The sequence below is a fragment of the Aulostomus chinensis genome, chromosome 3, assembly GCF_037954235.1.
Source record: "Aulostomus chinensis isolate RoL2024-O1b breed Wild chromosome 3, RoL_Achi_v1.0, whole genome shotgun sequence".
In the NCBI taxonomy this organism is placed as follows: Eukaryota; Metazoa; Chordata; class Actinopteri; order Syngnathiformes; family Aulostomidae; genus Aulostomus; species Aulostomus chinensis.
The window spans coordinates 7,728,614-7,755,594 of NC_141322.1; the positions used below are offsets into that span (position 1 = coordinate 7,728,614).

Below are 26,981 nucleotides of genomic sequence, written 5' to 3' on the forward strand. Positions count from 1 at the left end.
GTTTCAGATCACTTCCCTCTCTGTCTCCTGATGTATCACACACGTCTCCTATCGTCTTGTTACCTCATATACAAATAGCAAGCATCTTTTCCTCTGTCTTGTTGCCAGTTCGTTTTAGCCTTGTCTAGCATTCCATAACTCTTGAAACTGTATTGATAGTTACTCCTGATCTTGACTTTGGACAGTATTTTCGGATTCCGCTTTTGCCTAGCCCCTGTTACTAGTTTGCCTCTTCCGATTGACTCCTGTGCACTGACCTGGTTCTGTATTAAAGACCAGATATTTTGGAAACTCTTTGTTAGTGAGTCGTGCATTTTGAGCCTGATTCTTGTGTAAATCAGATCCCTGACAGCATGCAGATGGTTTGGATGTTAACATAAACTGAAAAATAATTGCCATGAAAGTTTTTTTTGTTTTTTTCAAGGGCACATTCTGAGACAAATAAAATGAGTGAAAGGAAATAAATGTGAAGTAACACTTTATAAACATCTCCCAGTGGGATAATTTAAAAATCTATCAAAACAATTGAGTCTTTCATTCGTGTGATGCTGCTGCCAGAAGTTCAATGGATAATGAATCCTCATAATAAAGAACTGTAAGTATAGTTATATCTGCACTCGTGAATTACCCATCGGTACTTGTGTGTTGCATTGTTGTGGTCCCAAAAAGGGCTTATTGTGTGATGCTGAGCCAGCAGCTTCAGGATCTGATTCAGTGTACGACAGTGATTGAACACCCTCATTTAACACCCATGCAATCTCATTATCAAGAAGACTCAGCCTATAAAAGCTTTAAAAAGCACCAACACCTGAAAAGGACTTTTGCTGTGAATGAGCCTGCCTTGCTTACTCCTTACTGTCAGAACAGGTACATTAGCTATCTCTCACAGAACCTGCGTGCTATAAATCAGCTCTGTCCCTGAGGTGACTGTCAGTGCAGGAGAGATCACACCAACAGCAACAGATCAAAGTGTGTGGAGAGGCGCCGCCTGAAGTCAGTAAATGGAATATAAGAAGACATTTCTTTTGCATCCCTTCTTAAAACTCCATGCACTTGAAACCAACTATGAGGGCCAAGGGACCAATATCTCCCTCATGGCAAATATTATGCTCTGTGAACTGTGCTAGCTGCTGAAGAAAGGTGCTGAAGTTATTCATTGTTCCTCTTTTTGTGGAGTCACAGTGGCCAAAGGTCAAACAGTTCCCAATATTGGTGGAAGTAGTAGACACCTACCTCTATGTAATGTAAAACCACTACTGTAAAGTTCTGGTGTAGACATGTGATTTGTTAATCAAGAAGTTGGTCAATATGCTCCTGTCAGAAACCATATCTCAGTGGCAGTTGTTATTATCCTAAGAAGTGTTTTTCCGAACAAAAAAACCCCTTTCAGGACTAACAAATTATGCTATACTGTGATACAATAGAATAGAATACTTGTATAATTAGAGAATTTCACCTTGCATTATTTGCACGAGTGTCACCAGAGTGTTTGGTGGTCTGTCTTTATCAAACTCAAACAGACAATGCATCCCAAATATAGGGATGAGGCTGAAAAACATGGTCAGTAAACAAAAGTATCCTGTTTGTTTAGCCAATGCTAACTTCTTGAAGGACGGAAGATTTAAAGAAGATAGAAAGGTATATTTATGGTCCCACTATTAAATTACTACTACTATTAAGTAGTGCTCTATTTATTGTTGAATAGTTTGAATGCTTACTGATAGTGAGGCCCATATAGTAATTTGAGAGTGTGGGAGAGACCCAAATGCTTTTGTGTAATCCATGAAAACATTTACTGTAATTTAAAATTAAAGGTTGCAATAACGCTGCAGATTTATCTGACTACCATGGTTGTTCCACTGGTTGTGTCAGTCAGTGATCCTGGCATAAATCATTCCTAATTTCTCTCCTTTCAGCTGAACTCCCCATTTTAATTTGAGTGGGTGAGGCAGATATCATTCAACTGTCTAATACAAGTTTGGATTATTTAAATTGATGATTCATTTTAGCCAACGAGGGCAAATGAGCCCCAAGATATTCTCCGTGTAGAAGCAACCAACTTTTTTTTTTTCAGACAGCCTGAAAAGTGGAATGAAAGGAAGTCAGAGGCCATTGTGTTTGCAACTGCAGACTAGACCTTGATCAGTGGATCCGATGTCACATGCCAAGTTCCAAACACAAAGATAATGACTCCTCCCTTGCAGTCTTGGAAATAAGATGCGTAGGTACAGCAAATAAATCCTTTTTTGACCATAAAGCATTTTCCCCCAGACCACCATTACCAACATGATGTACATAGAACACACCATATCCAGAGACAGGTCAGTTATCACTCTTTGAACTTTTAATCATGAAGCTTTCAATTGTAAATCATTCCCAAAGCCTCTAAAACCACAAATGTTTCTGAGAGATACTACAGTGGTTTAATTCCATCAAACTGTTACTATCAAATTTTAATGACATTTTCAGCTTCAGATGTATTGCTTCTTTTGTTATGTAACTGTTTTAGTGCAACTTCTCGAAGCACACATATCAGTAGATTGAGAAGGAATGGCCTTATTTGAACATTTTTCACTGTACTGAATCTTTAAAGTTTAGGCTTCAGTATCGTAGCAAACAATATTGTGGGACTGTTGTGTCCTTTTTCAGCAAACCAGTCAGAATTAAAAATCCTTTCAAAAGCTTAACAATATTGGTGAACTCAGTAAGTGATATACACTTCTCAGGGTTTGGACACAATACAATAGAAGCAGCAATTTTTTAACAATTTTAGTTTCAACATATATCAGATAAAGTGCTAAGAGTCACATATTTTAGTGTTTAAAATTAGTTCAAACCCTTATGCACATGCATTCCAGTGACACTGGACTCCTAGTAAATTTCAAGAGCACAAATTAGAGCAAATTTAAATTATAAGTACAAAAAACCCTCAGTGGTTGATAGCAATTAACGACACATTGTTAATATCTGGAAAAGAAGAAAAACAATGAAACAATTATCAGTGAGGATGAAGGAATGTAAGTTTCTCCTTCATAAATAAGCTGAAATTGAGGATAATTATTATTCCTCCAATGCATTTGATTCAAAAGACTATTAATGAAATGCATTATTACATTTCCTGAGATAAAATAACAGCTCTGTAAAACTCTTCCCAAACACAAATTAAAGACAAAATGCATCTGTCACCCACATATTGAAACAGGTCTGTCTGTAGCATGAAAGAACTTATGACATCGGCGGGAAGTCAGAGGAAGCTTAATATTTTGGCATAATTTGACTCTTTGAATGACTATTCCCTAGAGCAGTGGTCCCCAAACTATGGCCCGTGGGCCGGATACAGCCCACCTCCACATTTGGCCCGGCCCCCTGAACAATACCAGAGACGCATTTAGATTTTTTTTTCCATATACTGTATGTGTATTTGTATTTGATGATAAAATTGATAGCTAGCTATGAACTATTTTCATTATTAACTATTAAGGTGTGTTCACACCAAACACGACACAAATTTTCACGTCGCTTTATTTGCGTGAATTTGATCACTGGATCAAAATGTTTATATTCGCGTCATTCGCGAATAAAGCGACGCGAAAATTTGCATTGCCGCTTGGTGTGAACACACAGTCAGTAACTATTTCATACACGCATGGAACGTGACATTCTATTCCACCCTTCTGCAGTCTGTGCCCCTATCTGGCAACCCCCAGAAAAAAATCCTAGACCCGAACCCAGAGAGGGTTATTTGGTAGTGTCATTATATATTTCCTGACTTTTTTTCTGTGAAGAACCCAGAGAGGGTTATTTGGTTGTGTGGCTTTCTGGAAAACAATACATTTTTATGTTTAGGCACCCCTGCGATCGTCACACTTTTTCTGTTACAAACTGAGCCCGGCCCCCCATCAGAGAAGGGAAAAGTTATGTAGCCCTCACAGAAAAAAGTTTGGGGACCCCTGCCCTAGAGCATTTATTTATGCGTCAATACATGCGGAAAAATTCCTGTGTGACAAAAATGATATGATTTCATCACTGTTCTCACACACTAATTCCTCATAAGAAGTTACTTCAGAAGTCTCAGAGGCCACACATGAGATTGTTGATCCCAGGATTCATACAGCAGTGAAAGGTGATCTAGTTGATCGAGGGAGACACATCATGCTGGTCATCATTGGTGATGATCCCTCCCCCTCAAGCACCTCTGTTCCAATCAGGCCCTGCTGCTGCAAGTTGAGGATGGAGTCAGCAATGATACGGGCTGTTTTTTTCTGGTATCCTCCTGATGTTACCATGAGTATGGGGATGCCCCGTTGCCTCGCAGCCCTGAACACGAGCTCATCTCTCATTACAATGCCCTGGCAGACAAGAGAAGAGAGAGGATTTTTGTAAGTCTATCTACATTCAAATATGATCAGTCACTTCTCACACTTGGGGCAAGTTGCTGGTGATATCATCTAGATCTAAAAAACGCTTCCTACTTTAGGGAGGGGAGACCCACCCATCCCCATATTTCACTACTCTACAGCTGAGTGTCAAGATCCTTGCAGTTACACAGAAGAAGTCAGAAAGAAAGATACACTGTTGGTATAAATGATGTTACAGAGCTCCAGAGCACATTGGTTTTCTTTCCTGTTTAAACAAGTTTTGCTGAGATAATTCTTCGTGTTTTTATACCCATTTCAACCCACAAGAGGCTGAAGCACACCACTACTCTATATTGAATGAATAAAAGCTTTTTGATCCGATAAATGCCTTAAATCTGCATACTTTCCAGTGTTCTGAAAAGGATGAAATCAGGATTGCAGAAAGAAATCAAATTTAGAAGTCTATGGGAAGATAATCCTACTTCTAATGTGATTTATGTGAAAATTTTTTATTAGAAAGCCTTCTTTAATGAAGCTTGATGTTCATTGACTTTTTAACACCCCCGACACCTGACACACGCACGCGTGCGCACACACACACATATTACTGTATACATTTTCAAACTTGACCTGACTAATTCTGCTCAGCTGTTGTAAAAACAAAAACTTGTAGTTTGGTAGTGAAGAGACAGTGTTAGGAAGACATTAAGAACATCTTAGTTGAAGACACTGAGTAATCCCATCCCAACAAACCAATACTTCAGATCCATTGTATTTTCTCTGGTTATTGTCTGAATTGTTGGATCACTGGAAAGAAAAACTGCACACAGGACATAATAAACCCACATTTGGCTAGTTTGGATAAGCCCTGGTTCAGCAGTCAAGTTTCCTCATTTCCAAATGAGCTATGTGAAATACTAACTTGACCTGACCAGCTGCCAATTCTACTTTGACATATTCTCCCTGTTACAAAACTCTGAAGTAAGATTATGATAACTTGAAGAAATAGGAACTATTGCTATTTAAGGAGAGTAGGAATAGAAGGAATACACCTGCAAATGTGTTAATATTTGACAGCCGACATGTAGAACTAACAGCAAAGTTAAGTTAAGAAAAAGTCACAAATTTATGATATCTGACTTTTATTTGTTGATGAACCAAAATGCTTCACTTAGCACAGTTGAATAGTTTCTGATTCTGAACAGAGGAAAGTTAAAGAAGGCTTAAGGAATGCAGAAATCCTCCTTTTTGTACCCGTTTCTAAATAAAGCAGAAACAGTCTGATTGTCAGTTTCATATCTGTCAAACCTTCCATCTTAATCTGAGAGCAAAGACGCACTCCTTGATTTATTAGAGTTGTAAAGTGGCAGGTTTATATGTAAGGAACATGGGGTCCTGAAAAGACATTTGATGAGAAATTGTGTTAGAATATACATGTATTTTTTGGTCAAAGTCAAAAATGGCTCAGACAGTAGAGTGGCTACAAAGAAATTTGGGCGGTATTGGTTCCATCGAAGACATTGAACCTGTTGAGCCGTTTGGCTCGTCCGTGTATGAGTGTGAGAGTGAATGGATGAATGAGGCAACACTGCAAAGCTTTGAATCCTGTTTAAGGGGGATCGTGCTTCACACAAAGAGATATAGAGATAAAAACACAGCACAATTCGTGTTGAAACATTTGATTCTGGTGTTAATATTCAAAGTAAAGTTCTTCTTGGGTCCAAAAAAATGCAGGTGCAAAGTGGGAGCTTTGCTTTTGATATTGTTGATCACACTCTTCTTTTAAAAAGGTGAACAAACTGCTTGGCATTTTCGAGTCAGCCTTAAGATTGCTTCACATTCTACCTTGCTGACAGGAGTTTTTCTGTATCTGTTGGGTCAGTTCATGTCACATCCAGCATCTCTGTCATACGATGTTCCCCAAGGTTTTGTTCTTAGAGCCATGCTCTTTTGCCAGTATCTGTTACTTTTTGGAGCATTTATTAATCATTACACTGGTATTTATTATCATTTTTATGCTGACAGCTTTCAGTTGCACTGTTCTTTTTCATAATATCAATTATAAGACTGTGTGGATGCTATTAGGTTGTGGATAAACAAAAACTTCCATCAATTGAATGATAATAAGACAGATGATCTCATAATTGCTCCAGAAAACACTACTTCTTAAAAGTAGCAGCAAATGTGACCACTTGTCATCTTTGTGAGAGATAATATCCACAACTTTTGTATCATCTTTAATCAGGCCATGTCCTTGGACGAGCATGTTGCCCAGCTTGCTAGCTTACCAGAAACATAGCAAAACTGAGATCAATGGTGTCCAAGACAGAGATGGAGATGATGATACATGCTTTTATTTCCTTTCATTTGGACTACCACAAAGCACTTTCTACTTGTCTTAATCAAACTTCATGAACCCTCTCTATTCTGTCCAGAATGCAGCTGCTCAGTGTTTAGCCACAAAAAGTAAGAAGACACATAACATCAAGTCTGTCCTACCTGCACTGGCTTCCCATTAATTTCAGTATCATAGTATTAAATTCTGGTGTTAATGTTCAAAGTAAAGGTCTTCTTGGGTCCAAAAATTCATACCCCAACCCCAAGAGACATGGAAATCTACTGGACCCAGACTGGAGCCGTCAAGTATCTTAAAACTAAAGCCTGGACAAAGCAGAACCACAAAGTTAAGGATCAGGACCCATCCGGGACCAGGTTATTCTATTCTATGATATTCTATTATATGATGTGACCTCACCTGGATCGATGTAACAGTTGATTGCTATAAGGTAATTGTTAATTTGCAAAAATCAAAACTTTGTTTCTTACATAATGTAAAGTTTGCTCTCTTGCTGATAGACACAGCATGTTTAATCCACTTGGTGATGTGTTTCATCTTTTTTTCATAGGCATCTGGCTAACATTTTCTCAGGGGTTTCTCTGTGGGAACTTGATCAGCTTCCTTTGTCAGTGGTTTTAACATATTCTTGTCCATTACAGCTCTGAGCTGTTGTATGGCATATAAACGCTTTTGTTTGTATTTTGAGTTTGTGACATTGTGTTCAATGAAGTGTGGCATTCTCGGGCAGTTTTGGATGAATGAAGCCAAACTTTTGATGTATGACAACTACAAAAGATTCCTCTGACTGCCTACTTCTGCATAACACTACTGACTGAGGCTCATGGGTATCACACTTAAATGAATATTTATAACATTATAAAATAAACTTTTAATTGTGAATTTCGAGAGGGAGAACTTCTGGAAGAACCAGCAGACTCTCACAGGAAATTAATTTAAATATTGTATCATGAACAGCACAGGGATGGTACCTGTGGGGATATGGAGAGACCTCCAAGGGGGTCCCCATCCAAGATGTCTGTCCCGGCATTGTAGACAATGATGTCTGGTCGGACCTCGTTCAGTGCTCCCTCACAATGGAGCTCTACTTTCTGAAGGTACTCTGAATCCTCAGTACCCCAGTCCAGCTCCACCTTCCTCTTAATGGCTCCTTATGATACACAGAGATGGAGACAGAGATGATACATCAGTGTGTCATTATGAAGCCACTGAACATAGATGATTACTTCTTATACATACAGACTGAGTATTACTGAAGTATTTCATATAACTCAGTTTAATTCCTTTCTTTCAACAGTGAAAGAATTCATTTTATCGTACTAAGAGCTTCCATCTCCATTCCAACCTCAACCTCCTCAAAAGGATCAAGAGAAAAAGAGCTCAATCTGTCACCAGAATTCTGCACAGTTTAAGTGGCAATAGAGGAAATTTTTGATACATCATGAAATAAATTCTGATTGCATAATGTCTGAATTACTCTGAAAAAATGACTCCATCCATGTTTTAAATGGTTCCTACAAGCTAAGTTTTTACTATGCAGTTTTTTCTAATTCCAACCCAGCACAGCAAAGCTCTGAAATTAGCTTTGTGAGAGTCTTAAAAAAAAAAAAAAAATCATTATCATGTCATGTACTTGACATTAGCACAAAATGCAATTACCTACACAATGGAGACAGGAAGACACATCAATGGGAAAAAAATTCATCACCCCCTCTCTGATTTCAGCCCTATCTCAGAACCCATCAACCATAAACAACCAAAGATTCAGTCTTGTGCATATTTTGACCATTTTGACTTCCTTTTAAGCATAACCTTCCACAGTTGGAAGGTTTTAGTTACAGTAGTTAGCAATCTGAGATATGATCATGTAGTTGGAGAGTTGATGACTACAACTGGATTGTTTCACAACTAACATACAGGCCCTCTTTACACTTGACATTTAACTTCAGTTTTTTGTAATCAGATTGTCATTGGAGGACAGCATGGTGGTTAGCACTGTCACCTCACAGCAAGAAGTTTCCGGGTTTGAGCCCCAGCTCGGGCACAGGAACTTTCTGTGTGGAGTTAGCTTGTTCTCCCTGTGCCTGTGTGGGTTCTCACCAGGTACTCTGTCTTCCTTCCACAGTTCAAAGACATGCAAGTGGGGACTCGGCAAAGAAAATGGATGGATGGATGAATGTATATTTACACTTTTTTTTTCAATGTGGTCCTGAATGAGTCTCAGGTGCATTTACAGTTGTACTTTTATGTTGTCAAGCACCATCAGATTGCAAACCAAGAACAAAAAAATGCATTTTAATGCCAGGTGCAAATGGGGCCCAATATAGAGAAAAAGTCATCATAATGTAGCAGAAGAGACCAAAACTACAATTCAGTCCCTCAGACTACAAACAAAACAAAATGCTTTCATTCAAAGACCTTGTCCCTTGACTACAGATTTGCATTTCCATTAGTAACGATTAACGTTAGCCTGACTGGATCACCAGTTTGAATTTAACACCAAAAACACTCTGAAATATGACTGATGTGTGACATCAATGGCAGGGTTTTTATTTGTTCACATTTGTTCCATACACAGTTGAAATGATTAAAATGATTTCTGACTGCACTAACCATTGCTATTATCCTGTTATGGATCCAAGGAGCTCGATATATGTCTCTTTGGTAGAAAGCAATTTACAATGGATTTTATTCCTCCAAATCAAATTATGACTGTCACTTGAACATTGAATAGACATTCCTCAAGCAGTGGCTAATGGTGATCTAAATCAATAAAATAAAACTTAATGTATTGTTCTTGTCCCTTATCATTATATCATCATTTGACAGCAACTGCAACATTGTGCAATCAACATGTATTTCATAATCAGCAAATTGATAGCCAAGCATCTTATCCATTGCCACTTCAAGAACAAAGTTATCCACACTTTCAAAATGTCAGAGTTCAGTCACACTTTGACTTTTTAAGCAGATTAAAAAAAAATAAAAATTAGGTTGGAAATGAAAATTTAGAGTGCTCTCTCTCACCTTTAGCATATCCATCCCTGGGATAGATGTGGCGATTATACATATCCATGATGAACACGCGCCCGTCACCCATGAAGTCACGTTCATGTCCATTACCCTATAACAGAGTTGGAACACAAGGAGGCTGTCTGCTTCCTTAAACATCCTCAAACCACATGCTTTGTCACCTGCAGTCTTATGTAATACAAGGCAATCGATAACTTGGAAGCAGTCTTGATAGGGTCCTCTCTTTTGCAATCAATGCACCAGAAAGAAGTCATACCAGCACCAGTTTCTTTTCTTGGGCTTGTAAATAGGGATGGGAATTGATAAGATTTTTACGATTCTGATTCCATTTTCTATTCTGGTTAATGATTTAGTTCTTTATTGATTTTCTTATTGATTCTCATTTGGTTGGTTAGTTACCTGCAGTGTTAACAGCAGAGGGCATGCTAATGTTGCCGCTGCTGCTGGGTTGAGATTCACTCTGGAGCAGATCGAAAACGCAACATTCATTCAAAGTTATTGCATGCTGTGTGTGCAAATGTTTCTGCATACTGGTAGTATTTCCACCCTTTGATGAAATATCCACTTTGCAAGTATTGCAATTTGCCCTATTGTCATCCTTTCTTGTGAAATGTAACCAAACTTGTGTTTGTGCTGCTTGGGTGCCATGTTTCCTAATGGCTGCACTGCTGAATGACATCGCCACACATGTGGCATAGCTTGCGTAAGTAATGCAACGTGCGCAATGACGTTATTCGCGCCCACTGGAATAGATAAGGGAATCATTTGCAAATTGGCAAATGATTCCAAGGAATTGTAACACTTGGAACTTGGAGGAGGGTGTTATAGTAATAGGAGCTAAAACCTTGTTTTGAATAGGATTAACTGATGGGCTCCGTAATGAGTTAAAGGAAGGTAAAACAGACTACGCATGGCTCAATCATACTGAACCCCAATTTGTTTCTGTTTCCTTCACCATCAGTATGAGAATGAATTAGCAAACTAGGGCGTTGCAAAGCTTCTTGTGCTAACATTTGAGTGTATGTATAAAATTTGATTGGTTAGACTAAAAAAAAATAATGCAGTTATCATGTAAGTGGAGCCCCTGGATACCAATATGAACCTTGAAATGAGCATTCTAAGCCCCCTTTATGAAGGCTTAACAAATTAGAACCATAGATAAATTAACTATATAGGAATAACTATATAGGAAACATACAGTGCAGCTTAAAAGTTTTTAAATTTTGCATTTTTCACAGTATTTTAGGCAATGTTTTTTAGTGGGGAACACAGACAGATAATGAGAGCACAATATTGAAACAACATTATCAAATACACCACACCAAATATATAGTAGATGTCTACCAATTTCAGGTCAATAAATTAAAAGTGGAAATAATTGATTAATTAATCAATTTAGCATGTTATGGCATGGTCCTAATGAAGCACAGTGTACTTTCTGACTTCCTGGTTAAAGTAAGAGTTAAAGTGTGGTTGTTGGATTAAGATATGGCAGCAATTACTTTGGTTTAGGATCAGGATTAAGGTCTGCGTTAGGCAGCTCACATGAATGGAAGTCAATGGAATATCCTAATAAAGATAACTATAGCCACGCAAACGTGTGTGTGTGTGTGTGTGTGTGTGTGTGTGTGTGTGTGTGTGTGTGTGTGTGTGTGTGTTTGTATTCAGGACTACTGATGGTTTGAGGGATGAAACTTTTGCAGCTTCCAGCAGTTCTTCATTTTATGCTGCAATTCCTCTTGTCAAAGGACAAGAGGGCAAACAGTCAATGAAAGAGGTGAGGCAATCCCCAGCAGTGATGGTGGCCTTATCAGGTAGTGCTTATGTGAAATATCCTAAATGGATGGGAGTGAAGGCCCAGTAATTTTCTCTGCTGACCTCACCACTCTATGCAGGGCTTTCAAACCTGTGGCATGCCAATCTCCATATCAAAAGAGAAATGCAACTGGTCATCACAGTCTCAAAGGAACCACTATAGAACAGAAGTTCTACTCCATTTGCTAAGTGTCATAACTGTTGTTGTGTTTAGCAGGACATAACTTAAAACTGACTTGACAACAGTCATGGGCCATCAGTGTCAACAGCAGTGGACTCTTAGTGAGATGACATAGGAGGTATTGTAACTGACCCATACTGACTGGGGTTGATCTCTGAGGGACTTCAGGCTTAGTATGTCCATTTTGCCTTCCAGGTTTGAGGGATAATTATTTTAAAAGCCACACTGACGTCAAAGGGACTGCCTGATGAGGGTAAGGGTCTACTAACAGCAAAGTTCTAGCTTGTTACCTGTCATCACGCAAACATAAATTTGGGTTTTACACATGAACTTTCTTGAGGCACACTATGACACCCTAATATTGTCCTTGATGTCCTCTACTAAATTAACAATCAAGCCAGTAGCAACCAGAAGCCAGCCAGCCAGCCAGAAGACACTCTGAAGTCATGTGAGCTAGAAGGGTTATAGTTTGTTTGTTTTCATGCCAATGCAATGTGGATTATATGGACGTTGCACTTGACAGTTTGTATGTGGATGTTATTAGGCAGCTTTGTAGTTGTTAGTCATCAGTCACCATTAGCTTCAAGCTAAATACACATGGCTGGCTTTTTCAGCATTCTGGAATCACAAAGCAGTAGAGCAGGAGAGTAATTCAGAGAGCTATTTGAGGGCCTTTAAAAATTGTATACACAAATAAAATTATTTCACCGCAATTGAAATTTCCATTCATCAATAAATATTCTAGAACTGCACTGATGGATCATCCTGGGTTCTCAGACAAAAAAATAATCGCAGAGAGGCTCCACACGCAAAATCTAAGCACTGTTAGCAAGCTATGCAAAGCACAGCACGTCCCAGTGCGAGGAGTAACATCCCAACATAACGTGACCAGTAGGTCACAACAGGCAATCAATGACAGAGACGTTTTTAAACTGGTAATGGTGAAAGTTTAGGAGGACCTACTGACAAGTCAGATTGTGTCATTACCTCAGTGAAACAGGTCCTTTCTGCAAATTGGACACTCATGTGGGCCATTCCTAGCAAAACATTTTGAATTTTCTTGAGCACTTTTGAGAATAGAAGCCTTCAATTATGCTTCAAATTTTTGTGTTTTTGCAGATAAACTATGAAATAAAGCATTAATTTTAAAAGTCGGATTATCGCAATAATCTGAAAGGGCCAGATATCATTGCTGTGAGAAAGTTTTGGCCCATTGAAAGCAAACTGCCAACCCACTCACATCATTATTGGCTCTGAATTAACCAGCTATCCTCTGCTAATAGTTTGGTCTGTTGAATTGGCAACGTATTATATTGAAAATACCTGCAGTTTTCCAAACACAGGACTTCCCAGATGGAAAAAATGACAAGTCCTCCCTTGCCAAATTTCAGAATTTTGCTTTGGCTGCCCAATATGATCCATTTTGAATGTATCGTTTTGATATTGACTGTAATAAGAGCTAAATACAAATCTAGAAAACAAATGTTCCTTGCATATCAGTTAACAGATACATTGTAAGACTGCTCAAAAATGACCACACTGTAATGAGTTAGTGGCATCTCAGCTGATAACTAAGTTAACAGGTTGTTCAAATATGATCACAAATATGATCATGCTGCTGTTACTTATATGAGAGTATTAGCAAAGCCAGACATCCATGAAGACATGCCATTGATAGTTCAATATTACACAAAGCTGGCAGTTACTGAGCTTTTCCTTGGGTTGACATGTTTTTTTGATACTTTTAGTAAAATATGACAGCGAGAGATGGCACTAAAAAAAGGACTTATAAATGTCGCAATGCACGCAGACGTAATGACAATGGCTCACCTGATGAGCATCCAGATCGATGATAGTTGCTTGGGAGATGCTTTCCACTCTTTCAAACAGAAACTGAGAGATAAACGGGAGAAATGATGTCTTTCCCTCTGAAGATGATGCATTTACATTTTACATTGTTGCAATGATTTCAAAGTAAAATGATTAAATAAAAATCACAGAAATGTCCATAATAACCTGGTAAGCTCAAACTCTTTGAAAGAAAAGGACCTTGACATGTTTTTAAGTTGCATGGGTTTCATCTGCATGAAAACATTAACTTAACTGTTAAATTTTTTTTTACATGTAATTCCAACTGGCATTATATACTGAGGCTCTTCCATTTGACAACATTGGCTCTGGACCACCCCAAGGCCAAACAAGCCTTTTCCTCCCTTTTATTGTCAAAGCATGACCTCTATAAACATCTAAGGTGTTTCCACCTGCTATAGTCAGCAAAATGTCGGAATATTCTAGCAAACGTTTAGTGATCTTATAACCACACAATTTCATTTGTTTGCTGCCAGCATACTCATAAATTTACTACTGAGTTCAAGAACAACTCAAACGGCAACTTACTCAGTGGTGTACAGCTGCAGGAATTGATGACATGCAACAAGAGAGCTAGAGCTCAGTGCCAATTATTTCTTTTTTACGTTGGTAGAAAACAATAGCCAAAGTCTCACCTGAAGCAAAAAGACCTCTAACTTCATCTGACAAAGAGGTTTTTTTCTGACAGTCAATGTTTGAGTTTATATTCTCAGTGAGATAAATTATGAACATCATTCTCACTTTGATGGTAAGTGTGATGTCAGCATAGGCACAAAAGCCCCCTCCCCTGTCACTGGAGCAGTGGTGAAAGCCTCCCCCTGAGAAACAGACAATCCGGTGGCTCATTGTTAGGACTAACAGTCAAACCAAGCAGGTGATGGCATATTGAAGAAATCTATGATTCAAAATAACCATGATTGAAAACATAAAATAGCCAGGTATTTATTTTATCACGCTTCATAAAAATGGTAGGAGTTCCTATGTAGTTTAACAGTCCATCCAATTATTATTAAAATGCCTGTAGAGTAGAGCAGCATTAGAGATGGAGATGGCCACTTGGAAGAGCCTTTAATGTAGATGAAAACTGCCCTGCAATGCTCACATTCATTACGTGCCACATAAAGCCTGTGGACTGGAGACAGGCTGTGTCAGCTGACAGACATAACAAGTTAAATCAATATTTAATGATGTACAAGCAAACAAGTAATCCGAAAACAAAATATCTGTCTAAACTAAGAAGACTAAAATTATGTCCAACAGATGAAACACAGAGGAAGACTGGCATGAAATCATCTAAATCAGACGATTTGGCAAAGACTGACACAGAAAGCTAAACTAAAATACAATCTCAATGAATGACACAAGAAACAGGTGGAAGAACATGACAGAGCCGACAGGAAAAGAGACATTAGAACAGGGCTGTCACAGCCAAAGACTGATTAACACAGGAGAACAAAGGGTGAATTGAAATAGATAGTTTAGCTTAAAATGGACCCTAGTCATCATAGAATGACATGACCCAGAAGTATCTCTGTGGCCATGATGATAGGAGATGTTTGAAATATCTACAACAAATCAAGTCACATAACAGTGTCTGTCCACAATGTACAGTATTACTGTGTGCTAAACCGATTAAAGTGTTCCAAATTTACTTCGTTTCTTTTACTTGGTTTATTATACAACATAGTATTTAGGAAAAGGGTTTCAGTTAAGCTATGGTTCTTACAGAAACAAGTTTGTAAGTAATTGAGATGGCATACTATTTAACACATCTATAGCCAAATCAGGATTTTTCTACTGTAGACCTGTTGACCAGTCTTATTTCCTTTTCCATCATAACAAATAACTTAATTTTAATGTGTTAAAGGAGTGCAACTTTCTTACCAGATGTTGGTATTAGTGTGTTTATATGTAACCTACACCAGTGTCTATGAAGGAAACTCACATACCCACATTTATGGCCCATCCTCGGTCTACAGCCAGTTTCCCTGCCTGTGGAAGACACATATGGTTCAACATTTATGATCAACATACAGTATATACTAAAAGATCTATGGATAAAGGTGAAATTTTATTGACATATATACACATGACAATTCAGCCACAGGACATTATGAGGCACGTTACAATGGCCTTGGACAGCAGCAAACTCAGCAAACCCTTGCATTCTAGTTGTGGTCTATTTTTGTGTAAGAGCCAATGGGCTACTGCAGCACTTTTTATTGAGAGATCATTTCCAGCAGTAAAATAAAAAAGGACTAAGCTCAAACGTGATCAGTTGTTGAACTACAAATCTCTGGTAAATATTATAAAAAATAGGATTAGCTAATTTTGTATCCATCAAAGTGCTTTTCAGGGTTTTTGCACCTGTTGTCAAGTGAAATCACTGGTTTCAGACACCCTCTATGACATCATGATTGTATGTGGTATCAGCGTGCTTAGCTATGGTCAGATAGCCTGCTAAAGTTAGCTTACAGCCAAGATATTTTGTAAACATACCATAATACATCTTTTGGTTATAGTAACGCAGTTATGAGATAGCACATAGTCAATTATTATAGTTGGTACAACAACAGGAATTATAGATCTGTTGTGTAGGACTAGATGTTGATATCCCTCGATAGATACACACCTAAGGCACCGATGAGACTTTGTGGAGTTCAAATGAGTGATGGCATCCTTCGGGTTATCAAGTGGGTGCCCTCCTTAATGGATGTTTCGCTGATTATCCCACGACACCTCCAGGGGGTTCAGCAGTGAATCCCAGCGTCCCAGGTTCACTCCCTAGATGCCATCAACTCACTTGAAGGCCCAGGTGGGATCCTTTCTTTTCATCCACAGCCACTGGCTCCCCTTCTCAGCAGCCCTGGAGAGGTCCTTGGCTGCCTGCCTGTGGGCCTTCCCTCGCACTCCCACCTCCCTGAGTAGCCTGGATGTTGAGGTGGCTACCAATCCTCTGCAGCCTACTTCCACTGGGCGTACCGCCGCTTTTCAGCCTTGTTGTTGAGCATCTGCAGTGAGTTCAGCATACCTCAGCATCTTCCGCTCATAGGCCTCCTCCACTGCACTCTCCCAGGGCACCGAGAGCTCTATGATGTAAACGAGCTTGAGCGAGGGTGACCATAGAATGAGGTCTGGTCACAGGTTGGTGGATGCGATCTCAGTTGGGAAGCAGAGTTTCTTGTTCAGGTCTGCCAGCAGCTTCCAGTCCTGTGCTCTGCCCAGCTGCCCAGAGTCAGCTCTTATTGTAGTGAGGCAGGCTTGCCCCTCCCAGACAAATAGTGTTGGCTGCAAATGGGATGACGAAGGAGGAAGGGCATTCATGCTTGTCCATTGTTTTTCCAGCGCTGCTGCCAGGCACTTTAGCACCTAGTTGTGCCGCCAGGTGTAACGGCCTTGGGTGAGGCTGGTCTTGCATCCCACTAAGATGTGCTTCAGTGTTGCTGGGCTTGGACATTGAGGTCACGTGGGGTCTTCACCATACCACTAGCTTAGGTTCGCAGGAGAGGGCAACACATCATAGGCAGCCCTGATGGTACAGCTCGCCCTGAATGCCTCCATCTCCCACAGATCTTTCCAGGAGATATTCCTCTTCTCCACTCCTTCCCATGCCATCCACTGCCCTTGCTTTAACTGAGACATAGCCTGTGCACACCGTCCTGCTTCCTCTTCCCGCCGTACAGTACCTCTTGGACCACCAGCTTGCGCCTCTCAGCTGGATTGGCCTTGCTCCAGGCCGGTGTGCTGGCCCCGAGACCAAGACCACTCCTCCCCTCCTGAACTCGGCCCACAGTGTCCCTTTGTTTGAGTGCTGCCTTTGCCTGCTCAGTTGCAACCAACGGGGTCCACTTCCTTCTGGTGGCCAGGATGGGTGCCGCTTGAGCTACAAATGGATCGCTCAAATCCAGTAGCATCATCTCCAGTCTAACTTTGGCGCATTTGAACTCCTCTGCCAGACTGGAGATGCGCAGGTGTAACATCCCTTTGCCGTAGAGCCCAATGCTGCTGAGGCACCTAGGAAGGCCAAGCCACTTCCTTGCGTATGAGGTGACCAGTCTCTCCAGCTTTTCCACCTTTGAGAGCAGAACTTCATAGAGGGTTAGTGGCCAAAGGAGACGTGGAAGTAGTCCATACTGCATGCACCAGAGCTTCAACTTGCCCGGAAGCTGTGTTCTGTCGATGTTCTCCAGGCCACTGGCTACCTCCTTCCTGAGTTGCTCCACTTGCTCTTTGTCTTCGAGGGAGGCATCATACCAACGACCCAGGCTCTTCACAGGCTTTTCGGAGACCGTTGGACTGGGTTCCTTGCCAATGTGGAAGCGGTGGTCTGACAGCTTCCCCTTGACAATGGAGATGCTTCTGGATTTGCTCAGCTTGATGTTCATGCGAGCCAACTCGATGTTTACTGGTGCTTCCCTTGCAGCCGTACTGTGCAAGCCTTGGTCGTGGTCAATGCTATGAGGTCATGTAGGCTCTGACCGGTGGCAGTCTCAACCCAGGTCTTATTCGCTGTCCACCAACCACCCATCAAGAGGCCCGTATAATGACCTCCATGGCCAGGGTGAAGGCCAGGGGGAGATGGTGCAGCCGGCCATGATTCCCAGTTCCAGATGTTGCCATGCCGTGGTGTACTCTGCTGTTGTCACGCAGAGCTGGATGTCCTGGAAGTAGGCCTTGACAAGGGTTGTAAGAGCTGACTCTGAAGTAGTCGAAGGCTGTGCACAGGAGGTTGTGAGGGACTGAGCCAAAGGCGTTTGCAAGATCCAGAAACACCATGTGGAAATCTTTTCCCTTCTTCTTGGCGACCTGGATCTGATGCCAGATGACACTAGCATGTTCCACACATCCTGAGAAGCCTGAGATCCCTGCTTTCTGGATTGATGTGTCAATCAGGTTGTTTCTTTGCAGGAATCCTGCCAGCCTATGAGCAACCACACTGAAGAAGATTTTTCCTTCGACTTTTAGAAGGCTGATCTGGCGGACCTGGCCGATTTCCGATGAGTCCTTTTCTGTAGGGATAAGGATCCCTCTGGCTCAGAACGTTGGTATCTCCTTCTTTTGCCACACGACTTTCATCAGCTTCCAGAGGAATCTCAGGACATCTGGTGCGTTTTTGTAGAGCCTGTATGGAACTCCGTTGGGGACTGGAGCTGATGCGGCCCTTGCTCTGCGCACAGTTTTGTCAACTTCACTCCACCTGGGTGGACTGATGTCTAGCTCATGCTCTGGTGGACTGAGTGGTGGCATGTCAGGTGGAAGTGTAACTTCTTCCTGGTGTCAGTCATCTGTGCAGGACTTTTTCAGATGTTCTTCCAGGATGGCCTTTGACACTGAGAGAATTCCACTCTTCTCCTTTGTGAAGAAACTCTTCACAAATTTGAAGGGGTCTTTGTAGAAGCGTGATCTTGTTTGCTCCTTCCTTCTGTGCTTCTTCAGGAGGTTTTCAGCTCTCCTCAGTGTTGCAAGCGTGCTCTGGATCTCTTCCTGCAGCAGGTTTATCCCCTCCTTCTCCTCCTCTGTGGCCTTCCTCCATTGCTTCTTCAGCTGCCTCCTCTCCTTGACTAGGCGATCTATTTCTGTCTGCCTTCTAGACTTGGTGGGAATTGACGGAGTGGACCGTTTGTATTTGGCCACTCCGAACCGTTCCACTCCATAGACATAGATTAGGTTGCCCATTCTCTCCAACTTCTTCATGGTGGTGCCTTTGATCCCTTCTAGGATGTTGCAGAGATAAGTGTTGACCACCTTCCACAGTGTCTTGTCGCAGGACTTTGGCCAGTTGACTAATGGCCTTCGCCCCGGGGTCTTCTTCTCTGATTGTGGACGTGATTTGTTGGACTCAGGTTGCTCTCCTGTGCCTTGTTCTTCCTCCTCTGAGACAGGGGTGTTGATGTCCTGCAGACTGTGGTGTGTGTCCTGCTGCTAGACTTCATTCGATTGACTCAGCCTGCTTCTTAAAAAGTAGCTGTCGATGTGACTTCCCTGTTGTCCCTCCCTTAGGCACCCTTTCTTGCCCTGGTGAATTTTCAGGCCAAGGGTGGAAGCAACCTTTGTCCTGCCACATAGTTCTGGAGCTTGCATCCTGCTGTAGTTGTTTGAGCCTCAGGTATGCTGAGCATCAATCTCGTAGTCTTTTCCGTTCCTGTGTTCGTTACCGTGTTGTCTGCCGACGAGCCATCTTCTGCCCCTGCTCTCGCAGGCTCAGGGGGTGTTTCCTTCTTAGAATCTTTCGTAGCCAGGTTTGATACACCGTTCGTGCTGGATCCCGCCACCCCGGGTAGCTAGTCCAAGGTGGCCCCGTTGGGGTCTATTCCCTCCTGTCAGCTGTCTTTCCATGCTGTCGCAAGGTCTTTCCCTTGTTGTCAGCTGCACTTTCACAGCAGTCACTGGTTAACCAGATGATCAGATCTGTTGTGTAGGACTAGATGTTGATATCCCTCGATAGATACACACCTAAGGCACCGGTGAGACTTTGTGGAGTTCAAATGAGTGATGCCGTCCTTCGGATTATCAAGTGGGTGCCCTCCTTCATGTATGTTTTGCTGATTATCCCACGACACCTCCAGAGGGTTCAGCAGTGAATCCCAGCGTCCCAGGTTCACTCCCTAGACGCCATCAGCTCACTTGAAGGCCCAGGTCGGATCCTTTCTTTTCATCCACAGCAACTGTATTGAATTATAATTATTATATACTGTAAATTTTATTTACAACTAACTTGACAAAAACGTGTGAAATATATGTTTTTATATGTGTTAAATTGCACAACTGCCAGTTTTCTCCTACATAATGGTATGACTGTTTTCTCTCCGCCAAACAGACAGCAAGCTCTGTGACAATGATTCACTGATTACATTACAGTTCAAAGCCATAAAAAAACTACTATACAACAACATATTGATGAGGAATGCAGAAATACTAAGTGCACATTAGAAGCAAAAACACAATACCAAGTGCACACATGAACAAATAAACATGGACACCAACATATGGGACAATACTTAAGGAAAAATGCTTTTATTGTGTTCTATAAGCTTGTCTCATTTCAAAATTGTTTTCAACAGCTAAATAGGCATGGGACAAAACTGCCAAAATTAAAAATAAATGAATAAATAAAAGTGAAAATAAAAACAAAAATGAAAAAAACATTCAAAAAATTAAATACAAAATAAATATATACATAAATAAAAACAAAAATAAAATATATACATAAATAAATAAAAGTAAAAATAAAAACAAAAATAAAAAACAAGATTCAAATATTAAAAATAAATACAAAAATAAATGTAGAAATGAATACAAAAATAAATATATAAATAGAATTAAATATCCATTAATAAATAAAAGCACTCTGCTCTCATATTTATTTATTTCATGCTGCAGACAATGACTACAGAAGAGTATAAGGGCCACTAAAGAAAAAATAATAATTCTGAGAAAAAAGTCAGAATTCTGAGATTAAAGTCAGAATTCTGACTTTTTCTCTGAATTATTATTGTTTTTCTTTAGAGGCCCTAATACTCTTCCGTAAATGTCAGCATGAAATGCAGAAGGGAATGTTATTCAAATGAGGGGGCGGTCCTAAGTGTGTCTTGGGTTGAACTGTTTGCTGACTGGTTGATCAACATGTGAGTGCAGAAATTGACTAGGTATGGCTGCCAACAGCCACAGCAAGAGGAAGTCACCACACGACTCTCAATGGTGGTAAATATGGCTCGAGGGATCTCCGTTAGTTATCAGATATTGCTGATAATGCTTCCCTGGATTACCTGGTGTTCCGGGTGGAAGCACTGTTGGAGCAGTTAATTTTCACAAATGAAAAAAGAGACTCGAAGGTCGACCCTGTAGTTTACAGGAACTTGTGCAGTGCTTAATTTGTAAATCATAAGGTACCGGAACGCAAAGTACATATGACACCCCAGCGGTGACGAGATGGACAGGTCCCGGAACGTATACAGAAAACAACATACAAATGCCCACTTGCCATGATGTGGGACTTACAAGCCTCCATTTCAAATAATATCCATAGTATCAATGTTATGACGATAATTCACAGTTATTTAGCCTCCTCTGCGCAGCACAGGTGAATGCCCACATCACCACAGGTGGGACTTTAGAGTCTACAGTCAGCAATTCGTTTCTCAACAGGTATAACTTGTAAAACAAACAAAAAAGAGCTCACAATAAATCACACAAATCTTCCATTATTATTATTACGGTATTTAAAGATTGGCACGGTGGCCTATTATTAGACAGTATGCTCACAAGGCAGCTGTACAAGAAGACTCAGAGCAGGATGTACTTCCTGAGGAGGCTGAGAGCCTTCAACATCTGCAGAAGGCTCCTGTGGATGTTCTATCAGTCTGTGGTCTTCAGTGTCCTGTCCTACGCTGTGGTGTGCTGGGGGGGGGGAGTGTGATGAAGGCAGACCTCTCCAGGCTGGAGAAGCTGATCAGGCTGGCCAGCTCAGTGGTTGGGATGAAGCTGGACCCTCTGGCAACAGTAGCAGAGAAGAGAACTCTGGACAAACTGCTGGACATCCTGGACAATGTCAGCCACCCTCTGCACACTGTCACCACCAGCCAGAGAAGCCTGTTCAGCCAGAGGCTGCTCCTCCCCAAGTGCAGGACCAACAGACTGAAGAACTCCTTCATCCCCAGTGCCATCAAACTGTTAAACTCCTCACTGGAGGGGGGGAGGGACTATAGGAGAGGGCTGAGCACCAATAACCTGCCCCGATAACAACCGGACACTCATGTGCAATAAAAGAGAATATATATATATATAGCATCCATTATATCATATTATATCATCATCATTATTATTATTGTTATAATAATAATAATTAATATTCTAATTATTATTATTATTCCTGTTACTATGCACATATACAAAATTACATTCAGGTACACACAGGCACATGCACATATATGTATATATATAGAGAGAGAGAGAGAGAGAGAGAGTCTTTGTTTTGTTTTCTATTTTCTATACGTTTTATTTATGTCTATTCTTTTTACCTTTATGGGAACAGTGCTGTGAATGTGTAGGAGATTGCAATTTCCCTGGCGGAACATCCAAAAGGGATTAATAAAGTAATCTGTCTGTCTGTCTGTCACCATTTAGCTGTCCAAGACACCCCACATCACGTTAAACCCGGCTTGGCTAGCTGGAGTTGAACCAGGCTATCTGTGGCGGCGCTAGCCTCCAGCTGCAGCCGATTTTGATCGTCAACATGACCGCTGCAGCTGCCCTCGTCGCCGTATGTGGAGGCTTTTCTGACTCGTTTTAAGCGTCATGCGACTCTTCCTTCTTTTAGAAAAACTGCAAATTTTGTGTTTTGGACATGTTGGCGTTGAAATAGTACCTGTTTATTAGGGCGCGAGCCTGAAGGTACTTCATGCTAAGACCCTATTGTGTTTGTTAGTTTCCTCTCTGCTTGGTCCTCAGAGGCGGCGAATTTCGAAAGGTTATTTGTTTGTGTCAGGGGCATGGTTTGTTGGCATCAGTGCATCAACAGATCTCCGACTCTTTCAAATGACGTTTAATCTTAATAAACAACATGAAATTCTAAGGATTTGGTCTGTAAATTTATCTATGCACATTATTGTTGTATTTTAAACATTTTAATCCTTTTTCATATTTTCTTTTAATACAAGAGGTACCGGATCTGCCCAAATAATTACCGAGGTTCCGGATCTGCCCAAATAAATACCGGAACACAGGGAGACCAAACTTCAGAGGTGCCGGATCTTGTTCCGACAGGATCCGGCTCAAATTAACGCCTGAACTTTTGTGAAGTTGTCAAGTACCTAAACATGTCGCAAGGTGTGGTGACAGTGGACAAGTAGGTCGTCCTTCGCTGGAGCTGTCCATGCAAGCCGTGGAGACTTACTTACTTACTCCACGAAATAGCCCAGCGAGAGCACACTCCCCCGTAGAATGACAGAGCATGGTATCAGTTGAGTTTGCATGACAGTGTCGAATTTGTATAATTTTACAATGAATCATGTGGTTATGTGGCACCCAGGATATTTTATTAGTTCAAATTATGTCCAGAATTATTTCTTTATTGGTTATTGTGCTTAACTTGGTCCCCCACCATTATTTTTGTCATTAATGTAGGTTATGTATGCGTTGTATCACCGGTAAAATACTCACCTGTTTTACCTGAAGTAATTGTGCAACAATACCCATTTGCATCAGGAGGTGTCAGCGTCGGCTTTGGTAACGAGGCTGATTAGCGTTGTAATCCTGGCCTAACAGGAAGCGAGCTCAGTCTTAAAGCGCTATACAGTCCACGTAGCAGCACAGAAAGCTGATACTCACGAAAGACTGTTTATATGTTCTATTTTAGAGGTGAGCAAAGTGCTCAAGCGCCTCAGATAGTCATATTAATTTACTTTTGAGTTGTGGTGCCATATTTATATGTTTACAATGTAGTTAACGTCCACAAATAAGGCCGTAACTACCGCTAGCCTCAGCTGCTAAAACAGCATGTCGTGTCCGCCGTAACGGTTGACCGAGCGCCGCGCTGCAATGATAGCAGCTGTACCATTTACTTTTATCGTGTCATGTGAGTAAATAAGTTCAGAGGGTTGTAGACATGAAGCAGCCACTAAAAAATTTTCAACATGTTGTATCTAAATATTGTGTTCAACTAATGTGACTAATTTGTGGGACAATGAATATGAGCAGTTTAAGTACTCATATCTTATGTAAATGGGTGAATGCAACAAACAGTATGTTTAGTTTACACGAGTTATTACCCAGATAAATACAGTGCTCAGTTATAAATATGGGAGTAGACAAATTATAGGAGCAGCTGTAAGTATGGAGATTATTGTTGTGAACTGCAAATGTTGTGTGTTATGTGTTGATTTAACTGTAGAACAGTAATAGTTGTATTATTTGTTAACTGTAAGACGGTGGTAGTTGTATTGTTGTTTACTGTATTATTCAGCGCTGTAATGTTGGCATAATAGTAAGCGAGCTCAGTCATAAAGCGCAAGACCATCCAAATAGCAACACAGAAACCCGATACTCAAGAAAGACTATTTATATTTTCTATTTTACAGTGTTTGCTGTTCAATAAAAATCACTGGCACCTGGATGAATGTTGTCATCATTGTACAAGTGTAACAGTAACTTCAATGGCATATTGCCCCTCAACACTTCTGAATGACACGGCAATCAAAGCTACGTGTCTCAGTGGCGATTGCTCTTAAGACTGAAAGGGAAGCTCAGATTCCCCTAAAATGTCACCCCCCCCCTCAAAAAAAAAACAGAAGTGGTGAAACATGTACTGCTGTGTGTACATTTCATTGTATAAATATGCCCAAGAAAGCCTTAATCTTTTGTTCAGAATCAGCTACTTATCACAGGTAACGGGCGCAACTTCCTTCTCATTCATCCCCGCAGCGCCAGCGTCTCTGGGGGTCTGATGATGATTGGATATGCTGTCTGAGGCGGAATCCTTTTTTGATTGACAGCTACATGAGCGAATCAGCGATCTTGAAGAATAAACATCCACCGGAGCATTTTCCAGGGTTTTCATTCTGTTGCTCTGAACTGATCCGGAGACTTTACCGATCACCTGCGACTTTGTCTTTGTATAAAGGAGGAGCTATGGGACGAGGGGCAAGTTCTTTAGGGTTGATTCAGCATCCACGATGGGTGCCGGTAAGGACACAGGAAGGAGGGAAAACTGGTTGCTCTTCTTGCAGTGTGTTTTATTAAAATGCTCTTGTTCTCAATCAGTTCTGAAATAAAACAAATAAACAAATAAAAACAAAAACAACAAAACAAACAAACAACAAAAAACAACAATAAACAAATGAACTCCATAGTCTTTTGTATTCCACTTAATATAAATTGAATTATACACAACTAATCTTAATTAGCTACCTCTATAAAGAATACCTTGTTGAACGTCAATATATTAATATAATGATAAAGGTACGTAAACACCGCCCGCCATGACAAAAAACAAGTGCTTCTGACGGAGCGAATGTCCAATCGGAAACAAGTGTTTATGAATAGGAGACTAAACACACAAACACTGAACAGCGACTGTCGAACAACTTAACAGCTATAGGAAGGAAAACACGGTATCTCTGACTAAACAAGGACGGCTGACATGACACCTAGAAACACACATATCATGGCTGGGAAAGGGAAAAAAAATATGTCGCGATATGATATTTTTTATTTTTGTTTTTATTTCCATTTATATTTATTTTTTGTATTAAAGTTTTTGGATGCTTTTTTCAGTTTTGTTTTTACTTTCACTTTTATTTATTTATTTTTAATTATGGCAGTTTTGGTCCTCCACAGGCACCTAATGCAGTGAGCAATTAAACTATAACCAGTGTTGGGCATGTTACTTTGAAAAAGTACTTAATTATAGTTACTAGTTACTTCTCCCAAAAAGTAACTGACTTAGTAACTGAGTTACTCCACTTTGAAAGTAACTAGTTACTAGGGAAAGTAACTAATGCATTACTCTTTTTCTATTAAGTTTAAAAATGTCAAAGAATTTGGATTATTATTATTATTATTATTATTATTATTATTATTATTAAAATCCAGCTTTGGATGGCGTGGCTCCTGTCCTTCTTTATTAGCGGGGCTCACGTTAACAGCACCTGCTTGCTATAACCATGAGCGGTATCAACTGTATTTCTGGCCACTAGTTTAGTCGAAGCGTGGGCCGTCGAGTTTTTCTTCAATAAATTGGAGTTGCTGACATTGGACGTTGTCAGCCTCTTTGCTCTCGCTCTGGGACAACATAACGTACACTCAACATGTACATTTTTACCTTTAACCTCCATGAAGTTAAAGTAGTGCCTACGTTTCCATCTTGAAAATGCTGTCTTTCCCCGCGACTCCGAACTGGCCATGTCTTATAGTGTGTGTGTGTGTGTGTGTGTGCTGGTACGTGCTGGGTTTGTGTGTAAACACCCGCCCACCTGATGTCTCTGGTTGTCTTAACATGAAATCTTACTCTCTCTTAGCCAATCATCATTACTTTGGCGGTTATCTCGCCCCTCCCCTCCCTCCCTCACCTAAGGAGAAAAAACCCTTTGCATTTGCGGCTCCGGTGTCTGCATGAGCCGAGTCGGATGACAGCTTCAATGAGTAGCTTCAGTAACGGCGTGTTGGTAAAGGTAACAGCGTTGTAACGATAGAGAAAGTAATTAGTGAGATTACCCGTTACTGACAAAAGTAACGTCGTTATTCCCATCACTGTCTATAACTAAAAAGACATACAAGGTACCAAGGAAGTTAGCCCAGAAGTGATTCCAACGTTCCACAGGGTCCACAATTATAAGGCTAAAACAGACCTGGGTTGGGTCTGATTCTGATGCAG

The 26,981-nt window shown here is 40.7% G+C and overlaps 1 protein-coding gene across 2 annotated transcripts in view; it reads right to left on the reverse strand.

Annotated features, from left to right (window-relative positions):
• Nucleotides 1-2,241: 2,241 nt before the first annotated feature.
• Nucleotides 2,242-26,981, reverse strand: part of hdac11 (histone deacetylase 11) — a 34,002-nt gene continuing 9,262 nt past the window's right edge. The window contains exons 5-10 of one of the 2 annotated variants that reach the window (XM_086198441.1): nucleotides 15,562-15,604; nucleotides 14,354-14,430; nucleotides 13,574-13,636; nucleotides 9,742-9,838; nucleotides 7,686-7,864; nucleotides 2,242-4,349 (exon numbers count right to left, since the gene is read on the reverse strand). In XM_086198441.1, coding sequence (XP_086054567.1) covers nucleotides 4,107-4,349; nucleotides 7,686-7,864; nucleotides 9,742-9,838; nucleotides 13,574-13,636; nucleotides 14,354-14,430; nucleotides 15,562-15,604 — 702 coding nt within the window. In that variant the 3' untranslated portion in view covers nucleotides 2,242-4,106. The remainder of the gene's footprint in view (nucleotides 4,350-7,685; nucleotides 7,865-9,741; nucleotides 9,839-13,573; nucleotides 13,637-14,353; nucleotides 14,431-15,561; nucleotides 15,605-26,981) is intronic. The other variant, XM_086198440.1, reaches the window with a different exon arrangement.